The sequence below is a fragment of the Pongo abelii genome, chromosome 19, assembly GCF_028885655.2.
Source record: "Pongo abelii isolate AG06213 chromosome 19, NHGRI_mPonAbe1-v2.0_pri, whole genome shotgun sequence".
Lineage (NCBI taxonomy): Eukaryota > Metazoa > Chordata > Mammalia > Primates > Hominidae > Pongo > Pongo abelii.
In genome coordinates, this window is record NC_072004.2 from 90227208 (window position 1) to 90246736 (window position 19529).

Genomic DNA, 19529 nt, shown 5'->3' on the forward strand with positions numbered 1-19529 from the left:
AAACCCTCTAGAAGAGCCCTGCCTTTCCTCACAGTCCCCATTTTCTTCCTGCCATGGTGAAGAAAGGCTTCTCTAGAGCCTGCCCTAGAAAGTGGGCATCCCTCGCTCTGTCTCCCATCAGGTTCCCTGGGAGGACCTAGGATGGCCTTTTCCCTCCTCTGTCCTGATAGGATGGGGATGAACTTCCCTGATCTCCCCCTACCCCTGTCTATACTCCTAGTTCAAAGGATCAAAGTCCCTTTTAAAAACCTCATCACGTTAGGAGTGTCCCGCCCCAGGGCTCCATGACAAGGGACAGCCTGTCACAGCCCCCTCCCTGGTGTGCAGACCCAGCGCCTCACAGCAGAACTGCCCCAGGGTCATGAAGGTTTTCTGTGTCAACCCTGATTTTAGGTCAGTCTGATTGCCATCTCCCTGCTTAAAACCCCATAGAAGCTCCTCTCCAGGAAGCAAAGTCCAAACTCCCTCACATGGCATGGTCTGCCCCAGTCTCCTTCCGGAGCCTTCTCTATCCCCCAGACACTCCCCCACCCCCCTGCCAATGTCGTCCCCAGACGTTGAGTGCATTCACCGCCTGGCCCACCACATGCCTGTGCCTTGCTTTGGAGTCAGGAGCGTTTCCCCTAGTCCACACTGAGCTCAGGGCCCCTCTTCCCCAACCCCCTGCCATGGCGTTAATTGGGCTTTTATGATTATTCCGTTCCTTGGCCTCATTGTGAGCTCCTCCAGGACACGGGCTGCATCTCGTTCACCTTTCCATCTAGAGCCAGCGTGGCCCATCGCAGCGTGGTTGCTCCCTGAAGGTTGGAATGAGGGAAACTGCTTACAGGTGGATGCCACTGCTGGGCCTGTGGCGGGGCTTTGGCACACAACCCTCCCCTGGGACTTAGCCTGCTGATGGCCAGAGCCCACCACTGCTAGTGGCTGCTGCTCCGGCGAGACAGACTCGATGCACAGCCAGCCCCTCCTTTCTCAGTGGGCGGGTCATCCTCTGGTCCTCGCTGCCAGGACAAGCTTTCCCTCCGCAAGGGCCAGGGCACCTCTGTCTTTGGGGGGCAGAAGTAGAAGGGAGCAGCTGGAATCCATCCACTGCCGTGAAGTCACAGACGGCTCGTCACCCGTCTCTTTCTCTACCACCACCAATTTGCATCTGAAATTCGGACAGTGACGGATTAGAGTAGGCGGCAGCTCGAGACAGGTCTGTTCCTCACGTCCCACAGCTTTGCGCACACATGCCCTCTGCCCCACTCCAGCTCCTCACGTAACATCCGTAAAGCTCTCCCAGGTCAAGGTCAGAACCCATGGTCTTTTCACCTGGATGTGCGGGTGCTAGATTCTGTGGACCTCCGTCAGGCTTGTGAGGAGCCGGGCTGTCCTCTGTAAACCCTGATGGCTCATAATCATTAGGCAAATGACTGTATGGGTTTTCCACAATATTTATCTTCCCCTTCCCCCTAAACCACAAGGGTTGCAGCTCTGGCATCAAATACTTGGAACTCTGCCCACCATCGGGTACCATCTGGCTTTTCAGCCGAGAAAGAGCCCACACAGGCAGGCAGCTTGTCCTCCAGTGAGAGGCCAGGCCAAGGCCACTGGGCCAGCCCAGTCCTGCCCTGAAGGCGCCAGCCTTGAGGGGGCCACAGAGTGGATGGCAGAGGAGACAGCCCCTCCATCAGGGTGTAAGCAAAGGAGGCAGTTGAGTGCTCTAAAGAGGAACTGGGTGCTCTAAAGAGGGACTGGGCTTTGACTGAAGATGACCTGTTTTGAATCCCTGCCACATCTAAGCCGTGTGAGGTTTGGGACAAATGAATCCCTCTCAACCTGTTTTCTACCAAGTGGAGACAGTCACCAAGGCACAGGTGTCTGCAGGGAGGAGCTCTCCTTGGAAGATGCTGTCCTGCCTGGGCACTCTGGTCATGCCTGGCAGTGCCAGTCCACTTGCTGGTTCTGAGCCTCGTCTTCCCTGCCCCAGGGCAGACCCTTCTCTGGAATGACAGACATCAGTCTCAGGTGTCTTGGGAAGCTTGGAGAGCTTGGGAAGGGCTCCAGGTAGAGAAGGTGTCTTGTTCAGGGGCTGAGCTCTTGCCACCAGCATCCCCTTAGTGTGAGCTTAATACCAACTCCCAGCTAGAAGCTTGGAGACAACAGGCGGGGTATTACCAGGTGTGTGGACTCATCCTGGTTCCAAAGGTGGGTGGAGTTCGCTGCCTGGGGGCCATAGCATGTGTTCTGGGCAGACACAGGCTCTCTCCTGCAGCGGCCACAGTGCGTGGACAGTTTCCTGGCAGGTCACAGCCAGGCTGCCCATCCGGTGCTGCAGGAGCCCCCAGTGGGTCATGGCACTAGGCTCCCTCCCAGGTGGCGCCTTCCCCCACATGTCTCCCACGCACGGGCTCCTATGAGCCGCACTCTGCCTGACAGGAAGTTTGCTGACATTCCTTTTTCACCATCAAGGGGTTAGGGAGAAGATGCTCATTTTGTTGCCTCCCAGAGCTCCGGTAAAGATAGGTTACAAACCTCAGGTCCCTAACTAAGAAGTTCAGCATGTCATTTACATAGGGGTACGGGGTGTTCAGAGGAGGTGGTTCAGAAAAGGAAGTTGTGTGGGTTTTTCTTGGCTTTGTTTCCACTTGCCTTGAAAAGTGGGAAGCAGAGGTTTGAGGAAGGGAACAGGGGAGGTTTTCGGCTGTCAAACATTCAAAGATGGCCCTTCGGCCAGTGTTCAGGGAGTAACAGCAAACCCAAGAACTGCCTTCCAGATGCCTCAGGTTGTCTTCTCGCTGACAGAGCTGAGCCTTAGAGCAGCCTCCCCCAGGCTCCTCAGGAGTTGTGAGCGGTGCCACAGTGGCTCTGGACTGTCCCTCCCGTGCTGTCCAGCTCTCCCTGTCTTTCTCGGAGCCAGCACAGGGGAGTCCAGGCAGCTCTCGTTCCATGCAGCCTGCGTCACAGCTGCCATGGGATGGCCAGACTCCTGGAGCAGGTGCTGCTTCAGTTCTGTGCGGGAAGCTCTCACGCATCCCCTTCATGCCGCCTTCTTCCCAGCCACAGGCTAATGTTGCATCCTGGGAGGTGGTGTTCTGGACCTGCAATAGCTCAGGCAGGCCGTGCACCAGGGCTGCTTGAGAGCCCTGGCCTCCCAGGTCCAAGGGGGCAACGTTGCATAAAAGAGAGCATCCATCCACGTTTCCCCTGGTTTCTTTCTCCCTGAAATCATTCTTCCAGGTTCCCCAGCATCAGAATCGAATAACATTTTCACAAGTATCTAAGCAGAGGTAGCACAGGTGCCCCACTGTTGGCCAGTCTGTACCTGTACCGAGAAAGTGCCCAGAGTTCATCCTTATCTCCGCTAGCCGGGCGGAGGGACAGGTCTTTCCTCCCGACCAGCCCCTGGTTGCTGAGCTCCTGCTGTGTGGATTTGGTTTCTTTCCTCTGCTTTGTAGCTTGGTGGCCACTTTAGAACACGCTGCTGGGACCTTCACTTTTGGCTCATGATTGCCTCTGCCTGGAGGCTCAGTGTCCTCCCATCTTTGAGAAGAGCTGTAGATCTTCTGTCTCCCCACTCACTCATTCAGAACGAGGCTGCCAGCTTGGCATGAGCAGCCATGGTTTTTTACTGAAGAACATGGTGACCCAGTGACAAGGTGCATAGAGCTGGCCTCTAATGTGCAAGGGGCACCCACTTCTTTAGAGTCATCTAGGCATCAACCGTCAGTTCTGTCTTCGGTCATCACCTGAATCTTTCAAACTTGGAGTCTATTCAGTAGGCATCTCCCAAGGACCTTCTAGTTGAGGGGTTTGGGAAGATCAGGGGGAGCCAGGGACAATGGGCCATGGTAACTTGTTCAAGCAGTGCATTATGGCAGATATTGGGCTAACACTAATCACTGCTGCAGAGAGGGACATGTGCTGAGGGAGGCAGCCAGCCTCCGCCTGTCCTCATCACTCACTCTGTACCAGGTACACAGTATTTGAGAATTGGTGGGGGCAAGATCGGCACTGGCTGTCATGCTTGGGTTGGTGTCTACAACCCGACAGACTGTCCTGGCACAAATCCCATCCCCTCCCAGTCTCTGGGTCAGCCCATTCCTGGGCTGGTCTTCAGGAGGGGCGCTGCTCACCCTCTGCCTTGTTGAGAACATTTTAGGAAGCTCATCCTTATATAGTTCCTTGTGAAAGTGCCATCATCCGCAGAATTCGGACGACCTCCTCTAGATGGCATGGTGCCTCTCGTCACAGAGTTTTGGCAAATAAGCCATGACAGCGGTTCATGGGATTTGGTGCTCACAGGCTGCCGACATGGTTTCTGACACAGCTCCTGCTCTGTTTCTCTGGCAGACGTCTTCCGCATGGTGAATGATCCTTTGTGTTTGGTCGGGAAGAACTTGGACTGTCTTAAAGAGCATTTGTGCTGTAGTTGAGTGGAGGTCATAGAAGTCAAATAAGAATAGTACAGGGGCTGGGCACCGTGGCTTACGCCTGGAATCCTAGCACTTTGGGAGGCCAAGGCAGGCAGATCACTTGAGGTCAGGAGTTCATGACCAGCCTGGCCAACATGGTGAAATCTCGTCTCTACTAAAAATACAAAAATTAGCAAAGCATAGTGGCACATGCCTGTAGCCCCAGCTACCTGGGAGGCTGAGGCAGGACAATCGCTTGAACCTGGGAGGTGGAGGTTGCCGCGAGCCAAGATCACACCACTGCACTTCGGCCTGGGCAGCAGAGTGAGACTATCTCAAAAAAAGAAAAAAGAAAAGAATAGTATCTGGGCTAGGCATGGTGGCTCACGTCTGTAATCCTAGCACTTTGGGAGGCCAAGGCAGGAGGATCACTTGAGGCCAGGAATTTGAGACCAGCCTGGGCAATATAGTGAGACCCCCATGTCTGCAAAATAATAATAATAATAATTAATTAGCAGAATGTGGTGGCATGCATCTGTAGTCCTAGCTACTCAGGAGGCTTAGGCAGGCAGATCGCTTGAGCCTAGGAGTTCGGGGCTGCAGTGAGCTATGATCGCACCACTGCACTCCAGCCTGGGTGACAATGCCTCAAAAAAAAAAAAAAATAGAATAGCGTTGACTTAACATTCTTTGGATGGAGCTCCTTGCTTGGCTTCAGGAGTGCTGCGTTCCCCCACTGAGATGTTTGGACGGGAGTGATGACTTGGTGTGTGCTGACACAAGGGATCAGGAAGCCACACTCACGTCTGTTGAGTGTCTTCTGTGCACACACAGCATGCTTTGAGGGGTTCAGGAACTTGAAAGCTCTCGCAGTTAGACAGGACATCAGGATGCAAATCCTGCCCTAGCCACGTGACCCTGAAGCCTGTGGTCCTTTCGCTGACCCACACTGCCTCAGAACTCACCTTCGTGTGGGTGAATCCCCAGATACTATAATTCAAGTTGAGAAAATAAAAACTTCCAAACCAAAACGTTCACAGCCACTTGAGAAATAAAAATAGAATCCTTGAACGTTTCTTCACTACACTTCAAGGACGTGTTGAAAGTTCACTTCCCATTTAGGGATGGGTTCATGCTGAGTTGCCATTAACCCCAATTAACTCTTAACCCCTTGTGCCCACCAAGAGCAGCCCTGGAGTCTGGGGGATCCTTTCTTTTATCGCTTGAAATAACCTCCAGGACCAGGGAGCTTGGCTGTGCGATTTGTGCTCTCTGCCTCCGCCCAGATGAGCCCCCCTGCACCCTCCTCACTCCAAGCGTGAGTGCTCCATGGTCAGCCCCCACAGGTCTCAGTGCTTTTAAGGTAGCCCTATTCAACCTTTCAAGGCTTGCTGCTATACGAGAAGTGCCTCTGTCACCCCTGCTACCTTAACAGAGAAATCCCCATCAGCCCCCAGCCCTGGAGTGAGAAGGCTCGGGGTGGACCTGCTGGCCTCCCGTGTTGAAACTCCGGGAGCTGACAGCTGGAGTGAAGAGAAGGCTGCTGGTGCCTGAATTCTTGGCTCTAGAAACTCCATCTCACTACAGCGTGGAAGCCAAAACCAAAAAAGCTTCATATTTTTAGAGGGAAAGAAATAAGCACACACTTAGAGAACTGCCCACATAGTAACCAACCAGTCCACTGCCTCAGTAGCGTTCATGGGAGCCAGCGGGTCACAGTGTCACTCCCCTGCCCCGCCCCACTTCAGTTCCAAGCCTTCTTGCCGCTCCAGGATGAGAACAAAAGCGTTGCCTACGTGCTTCCCTGGTCACTGCTGGCCGCTTCGGCCACTGGCATTTGTCTCCATGGGACACTGCCCGCTTTTCAAGTCTCAGTCAGGAGGCAGGGCTGGGAGGGACCCTCCCCTGGGCGTCGCCAGTCAGCTGACGGCTGCCCTTGCAGGTGTTTTCTTTGTCACTTGGTGCAAAGGGTAATTGTGTGTCACTCTTTGTCCCATGGGTTAGTTTTGGTGTGGAGTTGCACAGAAAGTTCTTAGGACTTGTCCTTTGTTGCAGCCCTCACTTCAGCCCCTCATTCTCCTGTCTCCCCTTTCTGGTGGGTTTTTTGTTTTGTTTTGTTTTGTTTTTTTGAGACGGGGTCTCGCTCTGTCACCCAGGCTGGAATGCAATGGCGCAATCTCAGCTTACCACAACCTCACTACAACCTCTGCCTCCCGGGTTCAAGCCGTTCTCCTGCCTCAGCCTCCTGAGTAGCTGGGATTACAGGCACCCGCCACCACGCCTGGCTAATTTTTGTATTTTTAGTAGAGACAGGGTTTTGACATGTTTGCCAGGCTGGTCTTGAACTCCTGACCTCAGGTGATCTGCCCGCCTTGGCCTCCCAAAGTGCTGGGATTACAGGTGTGAGCCACCATGCCCAGCCTCCTGTCTCCCCTTTCTACCAGGGAAGTAGCCCCTCTGTCTTCCTTCCCCTTTTTTAAGGGAACTGAGATGGAACTATGAGTGTTGTTGAATTTCATCAAAGTCTAAGTTCCAGTTGGAAGCTGCAGTCTGCTCCGTCTCCTTCCAGCCAGAGGAAGGATGACAACCAGCAGCACTTGGGTTTTTAGTTTTGTCTCGTAAGCATTTTGTTGGTTGGCGGTGGGTGACTATTAGGGACACTGACTCCACTGTCTCCAGAAAGTAGGGATGAAAAAGATCACTCCTTTGAAGACCTTGAGCTTCTTCCCTTTAGGTGAAGATGGTCTTCTAAGACACCACCCCTCTGGGAGCCAAGCAGACTGAGAGTGGTCACAGTTCACCAGGGTCTGATCCCTTTCCTTGTGGGGACCTTGGAGATGCTGGTGATGGTGGGAAGCCAGGCATCCCAGGCCCCCTTCCTGTGGGGATCTTGGAGATGCTGGGGAGCCAAGCACCCCAGGCCCCCTTCCTGTGGGGATCTTGGAGATGCTGGTGATGGTGGGGAGTCGGGCACCCCAGGCTCTTCCCGGGTGCACTCTCTCCTTCATGGAGGGATGAATATCATTCTCCCTGAAGCCAGTGGGTAAACTCAGAGCCATGCTGTTTTGATTTGATGTGTGTTTCCTAAAATCATAACATGTCGATTCCTCAGCTGCATTGGGAAGAGTTATTCCCTGACTATGTGCTGTTTTCAGGCAGAGCAGGTGACTCTTGCCCACGTGCTGCTGGCTTTGCCAGGTCAGGCACTGCCCCCCGCAGGAGGCATGGAAAACGTGTACAAGGCAGGTTGGCAAGACTGGGGCTGCCCCTTCACCCACTCTAGCAGGCACTCCCCCCACCAAATGCAGTGCATCCTACAAAGCTTTCGTGAGCATCCCACGTTTGAGAGCCTTCCTAGGTGCTGCGACAAACAAGGATGCAGTCCTTGCCCTCAAAGGGGTTACAGTCTGCCAGGGACACAAAATCAACCCAAGAGAAAGCAGTGGTTCAGAGCCTACTGGAATGAAGTCAGGTGGTATCAACTGTGTGTTAGTAATTCAGTCAAGAGCCCCCAGGGAGGATTAAAATAACTCGCAGAGGAGATTGGCACTTGAGCAGGGCTCAGAAGGTCACAGGGCAAGATTCTTTGCCAGCAGGAGAATGAAGGCATGAGGTTGAAAATTTGGGGACGGGGTATCAGAGAAGGGGACCTTCTCCCTCTGCCGCTTTCTGGCTGTGTCACTGAACCTCTCCAGCCCCCCAGTTTCCTCATCAGTAAGATGAGGGCATTGTCACCTGCACCAGTGACCTCGCAGCGGGCCATGAGCATGAAATGAAACCGTGTGTGTTAGCACTTGGCAGGGTGTGGAGGGGCTGCAGCTTGGGCAGTCATGTTATCACAGGGCAGGTTTGATAGCACAGGGCAGGGCCAATCAAAGGACCAGTGGCTGGGAAGATGGCGGCCTTGGGATTGGCTATGACAGATCTGCAGGCAGAGGTTGGGACCTGGAGACTGTACAACGTGTTAAACAGGGTGTTTAGTTTGAGATTGGCACCAAGTTTAAAATTTCATTTTGTTTCTCTGACCAGCTAAATAGGCAAAGAAATTTGGGGATGGGGAGATAAGTATCTACCCACTTTACTTTTGTGCTCTGATGTTGACACCCTCACTCACACACTCCTGTGTGGTGCAGTTAAACTAAGGACCTACACGTTGCCAGTCCTGGGCTCCTTTTGTATATGACACAGAAGTGCGCTGAGTCGGAGAGGAGGGAGGCAGGTGGTGGACACGGCTCAGCCTCAGCAGGCGTGAGTTGAGCGTTCTTGGTTTAAAGATCCATTCTCAGAAGTAGCACAGCATTTGTTTCTCCATTGCATGGCTGGGCAGCTGACTCCTCAGTCTGTTCCAAACCACTCCAAGAGGAAAGTGGAGGCTCCAGTTAGTGACTGAGCCTTTGGTACCCAGATGCCAGGCTGCTCAAACAGGCACAAGTGTCAGTGCTTCCGGGTCCTCAGCAAAGCCACGTCCTGTCCAGGAAATCTCCAGGCACAGCCCACAACAGGCCCCCGTGAGGCTGCAGGGTCCCTTCCCCACATCTTTGAGTCACTGATTCTGAAGAGTAGATTTCCTTCCTGTCCAGAGGACAGAAGGCTGGGTTTGAGATTAGGCACTCTCTTTACTCCCTACTGTGCTTAAATCTCATTTCTGGTGGCATCTGGAGAAACGGCTCTTCCCTGTCAGCCCCATCCTTAATGCGTGTGTAGGACTGGGCTCTGTCCTGTTGGGGGCGCTATTGGGAGCCTTGCCTTGCAAGAGGGCACTTCTGGCCTGGGAGAAAACACACATCTGTGGCTTGAAGCCCCCCCAGTTTGTGGTCATCTGTGATAGCAGCCCCAGCAACCTAATGTAGAGAGCAAGGAAGGAGTCAGAGATTGCTGGAAGTCTGGAGCCTGGGCAACTGGAGGTGGGCAGTGCATGTAAGGGACACAGGAGGACAGGCAGCCCTTTTGAGCTGTAGACTCCAGAACGTTCTAAAAGAGCTGTGGCTGAGCATTGCCTGCAGTGCCCTGGGAATGTGAGCTTCCTTGTCTCCATCAAGACTTCAGCAAGGCTGCTGTGGGGCCCCTAGTGTCATCTAAACTCACTGACCCAAAAAGAAAGAGGATCTGAACAGACCCATTTGTACCCTCCTGGGTCCGTCCCGGACTTTATTCCCCATGACCAGTTTGAAGATTTTATTAGAAATCAGAGTTTTCTTTTTTCTTTTCTTTTTTTTTAGAAATGTGCTTGGCTGCAGCGACTCGTGTCTCTGCCTCCTGTAATGAGTTGGGCTACAAGAGTCCTTGAGCAGAGACTGAGTTTGAACTGATCAATGGCATTTGGGGGTTGGAAAATTGCTCAGGAGCCAGCTAATTTATAATGTCATATGGGCTAGACTGGAAGACCCAAGAGAGTAGGCTGTGTCTTTTGGCTTTTTATCTCTCCTTTTTTAAAAAGAAAAGAAAATACAAAGTGCCACGCTTGGCTGTTGAGCATTCAGAGATGGACACTGCCCTGCTAGACCATCTGGAGACAGGGGCTGTTCCTTCTCCTGCTCCCCTCCCTCCCCAAGACCTCAGCGGCCACACCGTGGCGTGGCAGCGCATGCCACTGCCTCTGTCCTCATCCTTTGTCACTCCGGATGCCTGCTCCTGCAGTTGCTGAGTTGTGGCTCTAACTAATTTGCAGAGGACACCTGTTCCTTAATTAGCCCCAGCTCGCAGTCTGTGTCTTCATCTGGGTGCTCTCTGATGCGTGAGCTCGCAGTCCTATGGAAGGGCTGCTGTTTGGCAGTCTGTGCGTGTTTGCTGTGACTAAGTGGGCCCTGAGCCTTCCCAAGCATTATGGTCAGTCTGTACTCCTGAGCATGAAACGAAAAAGAAGCCACATTCCAACCATCATCCATCTTTGGATGCTGCAGCCATTGGCCAGATCTTCCAGAAGAGTCCTTCACTGCCAGTTCCCATGCTGAGGAAGACCTGCTGTCCCCAGAACTGGGTCTGAGAACACTAAGCGGATATGAACCTTCGTTTCGACTCCTCTAGATTCATATTCCTGGTCACTCAAGTGGCGTCTCACACATACCACTTACAGTACCTTTCAGAGGTACATCTGATTAAATAGAGGGATGCTCTCAGCGGGCTGGGATTCATCCATACAGGGTTTTACAGAATGGAGCCTTCTGTGTCCTAGGATCTTGACAAGCGTCTGCTGAGGACAAGAACAGAGATGGACAGGGCCCCTGGAGGACAGGACCCAGGCAGCCTACAGGAGCATTCTCTGCCTGCCCTTGGGGTTGGTTCTGCTGTCCCTCTATTTTTATGGTGTAGAACCTTCTAAAAACCAGTCTTTAGGTTTCTGAGATGAGATCTGACCTCCCACATAAGCCACCCCCAAGATCTCCAGCCCCCACAGCTGGAGGACTGTAATTTCAGCGGGAAGTCAGAGGCGAACTACCCAAACACCCGGGCACACCAGGAGTCCAGTTTCCGGCAGACCACAGTTACTTGGAAACATTTGTGGCAGGTGGCTCTGTGTTTATGCATTCTTCTACCTGACATCTCCCTCTTCATCCTTCAAAAGAGAAATTCATCAGTGGAAAGTTTCCCTGAAGTGGTAATTTTCCTAAGTGACTTACTGATGGTGCTGCGTACAGACCTGCTCCGCCAGAGTCAACGTTCTGCATGCGTTACCGTGTCCCCAGCTCCTCTCCCTGGGCTGAGGGGACGGCGGAGGCTGTCCATTGCTTTTGTGAGGAGAGCCCTTTCCTCTGCCTTCCCCGCCCCACCCCATCCGCCAAGCCTGATAGAAAGAAAGACTTCTTTCCCTTCTGAGTGGAAGCAGGGCCAGTTCTGAGGCCCCCGGCAGAAAGCTTTTCTTTCCAAAGCCCTCCATGCCTAGTGACTGCCAGGTCGCCTTCTCTAGCCCAGCTAATTAGAGCCTTTCCTTAAGCGGCACTTCAGTCCTCCGCGTCACTCATCCTTACAATGATAATGGACTTGGATAAGAGGTCACAGCTTCTCCCACATCCTGCCCTCCTTATGCCCAGAGGTGGGGGGTGGGGGGCGGGACGGGCTTAGCCCTTCCTTCTGCGGGGCTCCTACCTGTCAGTCACAGGGGCTGGCCGAGGGCTGAGCAGCTGTGATGGATTCACCCAGATGACAGGCCAGAGCCCGACTCCCCAAGTGGGCCCGCTCCCCACATTCGTTCAGGCTTCCGAGCCGCCTGCCGCATCTATGGTGAGCATCATTAGCATTAACTTGATAAAATGGCACTGTGTAAATGTTAATAAGGTCTGATGCCTCACACTGCTTACGAGTGGCAGATTGAAAATGGTACCATCATCTTAACTGCAATGAGCAGCTCTTAATTCCTCTACTCCCTGAGCAACCAATTTGGCATGGAAATCCTAACCTTCCCCACATCCCAGTCTCTGCTCTGTCACATTTACCCCCATTTTCCTTTGCAAAGAAGGTTCCCATTTCCCACAGACCAGTTTTCTGAGACAGAGTTTGACTTTTGTTTTTTGAGTCAACACTTTCCCCTGTTCTCCAAAGAGAAATGAGAGGACCCATGCTGACCAGCACCCGCTTCTCTGCCTGGGTCCCGTCCTCGGCCCAGAACTTCTTTGCCCTGGTTTTCCTAGATGCAGCTCCTTTCCTTGGTCATCCCGGGTACTTCCAAGGGGCCTGCCCTGGAAGCCAGGGGCTCTTGTTCTCCAGGCTTCTCCTCTCAAAGCCAAAAACGTGGCCTATGCACATCCCAATCACTCCTCTCCAAGCCCTTCAGAAGAGGTGTCCTCTCCTGTGAGGCTTCGTCAGGGCTCCTGGGGCCCCTCCTCACTGTGTTCTTTCTTTGCAGTAAACTAAGAGTCAGAGACATGGCTGGTGCTTCTTTTGGATCCTTTTTGCCATTACGTCTCTAGCCCACGCTCATGGGCAGTTCGAGGGTGGGCACGTCATGGATCTTCAATCTGTGTTTGCTGAAGAGAGCAGGATGCATGGGGTCCCTGGAACGCCACCTGGGCCTTGCCTAGGAGGCTCAGCGTTGTCGGAACAGTACATGTGAGCAGCAGCAGGGAAGCATGGCTCTGGAGCTCTTGTTCCACCCCTGGCACTGGCACTTACCCAAGGTGACCCCAGGGAGCCTCTGCCAGTCCAGGTGTGCCCAAGTCAGGCCCGGCCTTAGCTATGGGCGGAGGCCACATGAGCAGCAGCGTCTTTCGCATGCAGACGGTCTGCTAGTGCGGCCTGCACCCTCCTCACTCTTGTTTCCATCCCCCAGGCAATCTTCACTCTCCTCCTCGGACCGTTCACCTTCTTTGATGTCCAGAAGACCAAGTACCTGCAGATCCTGACCTCTCTGATGAGATGGATCGGTGAGTCTGAGAAACAGCTCAAGTCTCTGCGCTTTCTTCTCTCGTCCCTTCCCTCTCCTTTTGTGAGAGGCCGTGCAGGGCCTCCAACCGTAGCTGGAGTGTGGTGGTGGTTTCCATTGACTCAGGCCTGTCTGGTCCTCCCCCTTTCCAAAGGATAAGGAGGGGGCAGATACTCAGCTTGCCTTTTACTGCTGGGGAAATTTAGCACCAAAACAAGATGATTTTTTCGAGGTCACATAGTGTGGATGGAGCTGGGGCTAGAGCCCAGGATTGTTGATTCTAGGACCAGCTTCTTTCTCATACAACCATGCTGGGTGCCCACTGACCCAGAGGCTGGCAGGGGGGCTCCCAAAAGCCTGGGTTGGGCTGTGCCCTGCAGAGCACGAGAGCGGCATGGCTCTGCGTTCTCATGAGTGTGCTATGTGGCATAACCATAAAAGCCAGCGGGCCGTGGCAGCAGCCACTCTCTGCCTCTGGGTCTCTGGCCACCAGGGCATGAAAAGACACTCCCTCCACAGCATCTTCTAACCAATGGACACTGTGCTGAGCGTGAGTGCCATTGTCCTCAGCTGCGGTTTGGGGGTCTGTTCCCCCAAACAGGTTGGTGGTTGGGGGCTGGTCTACTTCCGTCGCACCATCCTGCCAGCCACCTCAGGGAAAGGGCCGGCTGCCCAACCACCTGGACGGAGGACAGGAGCGGGTGGGGCCCTCTGTGGCCAGCACGGCTTTGGGCGTCCGTTGGACCCCTCTTCTGCTCAATCTAAAAACAAAGAAAGCTGTTGCTGTTCTGAGAGAGGGGCCTGGACAGAGTGGGTGTGTCTGGGCTCCAGGAGCTTGCCTGCCTCTCAGCACAGAGGCACTTGGATCTAGAGGAGCCAAGGTTAGGGCTCCTCCTTCCTGGCCACCTTCCCCAGCCCCCTTTCCCACTGTGCTTGCGCCTTCTACCCTCATCCAGACTGGGGGTGCACGCTGATCCTGATTCCATGCCCGGACTCAGCAGTGGGTCATGGCCGCTGAGGACACTTTCTGATCTAAATGACTTCCAGCAGCTTGACATCTGCAATTCCCCTGGTTCCCCAGACTCAGGGGATTATGAGATGTCAGTGTAAGGAGCCTCCGTACACGGCAGTCTTGGCATGTTTAGTTGGAAGGAGCCACAGCAGTCAGGTAGCCCCGCCTCACCTCTCTGGGAGCAGGCTATACAGCACAGCGGACAGGGTGGCCTCCGGGGCCCAGAGCTCACGACTGGGTGAGGCTCCCACTCTACTCTGAGGGGTTGTATGTCAGTGCTGGAAAGTTTTTCCTTGTCTTGAGCCACGCTCACCAGCCTGTGACTTCTTTGCCCTCTTGGTTTGTCCTTGCAACGAGATGAGAGCATGATGGAGATGAGTTGTGAGGCCCCCACAGGGGCACATCATCTGGGCCGAGCCCGTCCTTGGCCATCAAGCTGACACGAGGGAGCGGGAGGACACCTGTCCATCCCTGGACAGGGCAGAAGTCTGCATCTGCCCCATTCAGTCTGTCTGGTCACGTACTCACCAGTGAGTGCTGTTCCCAAATTGCACTCACAAGTTCCAAAGCCCCAGGTTAAATTAACGTGACTACCTGGGGGAAGATGGGAATTGTTACTTAGAACCTGGGGATCCCACCAGCTCCAAGGAATGGATTTAGAATGGAGCCTCCCTGGGTGCCAGGAGGGATTGTGTCCAGAAGTCGGAGTCAGCAGGGATCAGAAACACCAGGGCTCAGCCGTCCACCCTTCCTATTTCTCTGCTTATATGAAGTATTTGAGAGCTCTAGGTAAGGCCGAGTGGGTAAGACCTGGTGGTCTCAGAAGAAGGAGTTTTCTCAGTAAAGCAGGATTTGGAGAAAACCGTTCTCCCTCCTTGCCTTCCTGGCCTAAGTCTGGTGCTCCAGCTCTTGTGGCTCCCTGCAGCCACATCTGTAGCCCCAAGGTCTGGCCTCTACCGTGTGGGACTGGCTGCACTTGACCTGCCCCTCAGCACTGGGGAGGGGGAAAGGGCCCCTTGGGTGCTGGCATGGAGAAAGCTGAGCTGATTCCCGTCCCTTCCCCTCATCCAGGAGGACAGGAAGAGGCTGGGGAGAGGTGGAGGGGACGTTCCTGCTTTAGCCGGCATGACAGCCCAAGAAGGGATGACACCCAGGATAGTGACAGTTAATGGCTTCCGAAGACCCCTGCACTTGTTTAGGATGACAGATTCCTCCCCGTGTCTGGGAAGCAATACATTTGTTGAAAGGGAGAAGATTGTAAAAAGGAGAAGAGGAGGCTGAGGGCAGATAAAGAGCGATTGTCTCAGAGCAGGAGACCAGCTGTACCCCTGCGTCAGTCGGAGGAGAAGCCAAATTCTGTGGCCAGCAGGGCCCCGGGGTCCTGGAAGGCGTCTGGGGACAGCCCGGGCCCCTTGCCATTCTGCTGTTGGAGACCCTACTTCCCCAGAGTCAGGCTCACCGTAGACTTGGCTTTAGAAAATCGACTCCTGTTTCCCCCAGCCCCTTCCCACCCCCAGGTCTCCCACCCTGAAGCTCCTGGGGCCCTGCAGTGCTGCGGAGTAGGTGACAGTGGCCTCGAGAGAGGCTTTTGGCAGCATCAGGAGCCGGAGGTGGAGACCAGCTCGGGAAGGTCGACAGCACTTGTTTTTTTGGTGGTGACATTGTTGTCTTAGCAAGTCATCTGCCTCTTTTCCTTTTGATCCAAGAGATAATCAAATGTCAGGAGCCTCTCAGGCGAACCTTTTCTCCAGAGTGCTGCTGGGGGCGACAGCAAAGGCAGTGATTTTTTCTCCATGAGAGACTCAGACCTCTGGGCTTAAAAAGCAAACCTTTCTGTGGCATAGCCCTCTTGCCAGAAGAAAAATTACCCAGTTAAGTAAACTCTAAAGCGCAGCTGGGTCTAGGGTTCCATCCCCAGCAGCCAGCACTGGAGCCAGCGGGGTATTTTTCTTCCCAGTGCTGGCGGAAGGTGTGTCCCCCTCCCAGCCCCGGGCGGCAGCGTGGCTCAGGAGGGGATGAAGGGGATAGAGGTCCCCCTGGAGCCACCAAACAAAACAAAACTGGCAGCCCCTTTTGGGGGAGGGACCCCACGAGGGTTTCTCGCCTCTGGGCCAAGCTCACCCCAGGCAGTTTTTCGAGAACCACCCTAAAGGCAGTGACCTCAAAAGCCTATTTGTCCTCTCAAGTCTGTGCCAAGTTGTCAGTTCGCCACAAACTCCCTTTTCATTCTGTCTTAAAAGCAGCTGTGTGACCGAGTCCCACACACCCCTCCCTCCTTCCCACACTCCCGCTGCACCCCTTCCTCTCCCCTCTCCCCAGATGAGGCCATGCTTTCCCAACAACCAAGTGGGGAGCTCGGGGTTGGAAATAAGCTGGCTTGGGTTCCAGGAAGACAAAGGGGAAGAATAAGCACCAAAGGGACCGGAAAATCATAAATAAATGTGCTGAGCCGGAAACTTTCTTGGGCTTAATTAGGAATTAGTTCTGCCATCTGTTGAAACGAGGCCGGAGGAGACTGCAGGCCCTGGAGCTGTGCTGAGGAGCCTTCGGGCCAGCTCCTCCGAGGGGATCTGCTCTGCCCTCCTCCCCTTTAGTAGCCTTGGAAGCCCCATCGTTCTGCCAGAATGGCACTGAAAGGGTTAAATGGCCTTTGTAAATAGCCACTTGTCCAGGAAAACTCAAAGCATGGATGACATGTGACAGTGTCTGTTCATTTCTTGTGCTCCCCAAATAAGTTCTGGGGAGACTGGGCTGGTCAGTGTGGGATGCCTGGGTGGCAGATACCTCTGAATCCACATGGGGAAGGAAGGTCTTGGTGTGCTGTCCCCAGCAGTGAGGCTGTTGTTCAGACCCTGGCAGACCTGGCTGGCTCACCCCCAGGTGGCCACCGCAGATTCCTGAGCAATCAGGTCTCCAGTGGCTGCTCTGCACCAGGTGGCGCACCTACTGGAGGTCACGCCAGGCCTCCTTGCCTTGTTCCCCCCATGTGGGACAGGCGGCGTTTACTCCCAATGTGCGCAGATGGATAGAGGCTTCTCCGCCAAGTTCCTTGTCTGTGCAGTGGCAGCGAGGCCTTGAATGGGACCGTGTTGTTAGCACAGCACCTGCGCAACGTGCAGACCGGAGCCACAGTGAGCATGACTGTCTTCAGCATCATCTTGGTCAGCTGCCACATCCCAAGAGTGGCCTCAAGATGAGCCTCTCTGGGGGCTGGCCATGAGACTGGGGACATGATCTCAGCTGCCTCGAGAGAGCAGGCACTGGGTGTCCACACTGGTGTCACGGTGAGATCTAGGAGCACCCAGGTTTGCTCTGGGCAACCTCTGCTCTGCCACATCCCAGCTGTGGTGCCTGGAGAGGAGCCCTGTCTGCTCCGCCGCCCCCAGCATCTACTCCCACCCGCTTTGAGGAAGCTCTGAGCTGGGAGAATGAAAGGTAGGCTCATCTCACAGAGGGGCAGGGGCTCTAGCCTCTGCCGGCCACAGGTAGACCAGGGATGCTGAGGGGAGACACAGCACAGAGGATGTTCTTTGTGCTCACAGGCCCAGCGCAGGGACTTCAGATCCCAAATCTGAGCACCTAAGCCGATGGCGGGAGGCTGCCCCCGCCCCGCCGCAGGGAGCTCTCAGGCTGAAGTAATGGCAGCTTCATTACTTCAGTCCCATTACCAACTTTCCCCGGCAGACGCCTGCAGATGCCTCCCATGAACAGCTGGCTCGGTGCGGGGCGCCCCATTTGGGGTTATTAAAATCCCGATCCTTTTTAACAAAGGCTGCTCTGGAGTGCCACAGCCCTCCTTGGGCCTGGGCTGCCGAGGACCGCAGGGTTCCCTTCCCTCTGATTGTGTATGCAGAGCAGACGCTGCACATGCTCTTTTTGCATCTGTGTTCCCCTCAAAGTGGGTCAGACACTGTCCTCTTCAGGCGTTTGTGGATGAACTTGAGCCTCCCTCATGAAGTTCTCGGCCCCGCTCTCTCCACCTCCCTCAGCAACTGCCCCAGATTTGTTTTCCAAGCCGACAGGGAGAGGTGGGACGTGGTGGTGGTGGCAGGTGAGGCCCCCAAGAGGAAGCCATCACCTGGGGACATGAGGCTTTCTGGTGTTTACCTGTCTCCAAACCCATGACTGATCCCTGCAGACAGCCTCCCAGTGGGACTGCGCTGATCTGTCACCACCGGCAGCCAGGGGTCTCGTGTCTAGGCCATCTGGTGCCCACTGCTGCCAGCTTGGCGTTGGAATTCCTCCACAACCACTCAACTAGTGCCTCTCAGAGGTCCCAGAAGGACCCCCCGAAATGCCTCCCGTGCCTCCATCCAGACAGCCTCATGTGCCAGCACCACGCCACCCTGCTGTCGGCAGCCCTGCCCGGCCCAGGTCTCTGCAGCAGCCCTGCCCACCCTCGGACTGGGCCACTGTCCAGGGCTCTCCTGGGCTGTTCCGTGTCCAGTCGTGACTGGTTACACTCCCAGTGGAGGGAATCTTGAAAAACCTTTTGTCTATGTTTCATTTTGGTCTTAATTTATTCTTGGTTTTCTAGAAGTTCTTTTTGCAAATGCACAGAGGCCCATTTATAGGAGAGGAACCCAGTGTTTCTGTTTTAAGGTAAGGTGGGCAGTTAATGAATGCTTGCTGGCGAACAGCTAGCCATGTGCCGCCAGATGACTCCCTTCCTTAGCATCAGTCAGGACTGACCTGAGAGTTCATTGGGCCCGAGCAAAGGGTGTTGCCCTTTCTGCTGTACCTCTCCTCTAGCAGCCTTTGTTATCAGCTCTGATCTGTGTACGGCCAAGATGGGCAGATCCAGCTACCAGACAAAGACTCCTGCAGTGCCCAGGAGGTCGGTGGCCCAGCTGTCCAGGCACTGACAAGGCAAGGAAACTAAGTCCCAGATCACTCGTGGTCGTGGGTCAAGTCTGGCCCGACGATGGTGACGAGCATGGCCTCTGTGCAGAACTGGGCTTCACGTGGGAGGGTGAGTCTTAACCTTGCAGCAAGTCAGGCCGTCATATACATCTGCAGGGCTGCCACGGCCCACGGCAACCCTGGAGCTCCAGAGTTACGTTCAGACCCAGGAGGGGCCACCCATCCTTGCTCGGTACCACCTCTCCTCATCTTCCTCACTCTCTCCTTCCCGTCTCTGTCTGCATCTAGCTGGCTGCTGGAGAGGGAAGGGCTGAGCAGCCTGCAGGAAAGGTGACAGCGCCTGAAATTTTATGTTTTCAATCTCCAGGAAGGAGATTAGTCAGCCAGCAGCCAGAGGCCCTGCCTTCCCAGTGATTGCACACTGAGCTTGCTCTGACAACTTAAGAATGAAAAATTGAGACCCTGCCCTCCCAGGCGCCACCTGCCAGGCTCCGAGGGTGTGGGGAAGTGGAAGGATGAAAGGCCAGAGCCCGTGATTTCTGACGGAAGGCTTGATTGCTCCAGAGGCTCAGACACTTGCCCTTCACCAGGCCGCCTCCGCCTCCTGCCACCCTGGGGAGAGGGGGACTCTGCTGTCAGTCCTTTGGGCTAAATAATTTAGCCACAGGATAGAACCTTGTCCTATAAAGCTGGTTGTTTCAGCGCTCTCCTCTTCTCCCGGGGTGAGGAGTGAACGAAGCTAGAATCCTCCAGAAAGCACAGGAGCTGGCCCACATGGGAAGATCAGTTGGCTTTAGATTCCCTCCTTTCAGCAGAAACCCAAGTGCGTGGTAGGTGAGTTGCTAGGCAAAGCTGGCATATGCTGGATGCCCTACAGGTCTGAAATGAAAACCAGACCCAG

General features: G+C 54.5%; 1 protein-coding gene across 3 annotated transcripts in view; it reads left to right on the forward strand.

Moving 5' to 3' along the window:
* TMEM104 (transmembrane protein 104) overlaps positions 1–19529 on the forward strand; it is a 62799-nt gene that overhangs the window by 29767 nt on the left and 13503 nt on the right. For all 3 annotated transcript variants that reach the window (XM_024234153.3, XM_024234152.3, NM_001131729.1), the window contains 1 exon segment: positions 12661–12754. In XM_024234153.3, the coding sequence (XP_024089921.1) occupies positions 12661–12754 (94 nt within the window).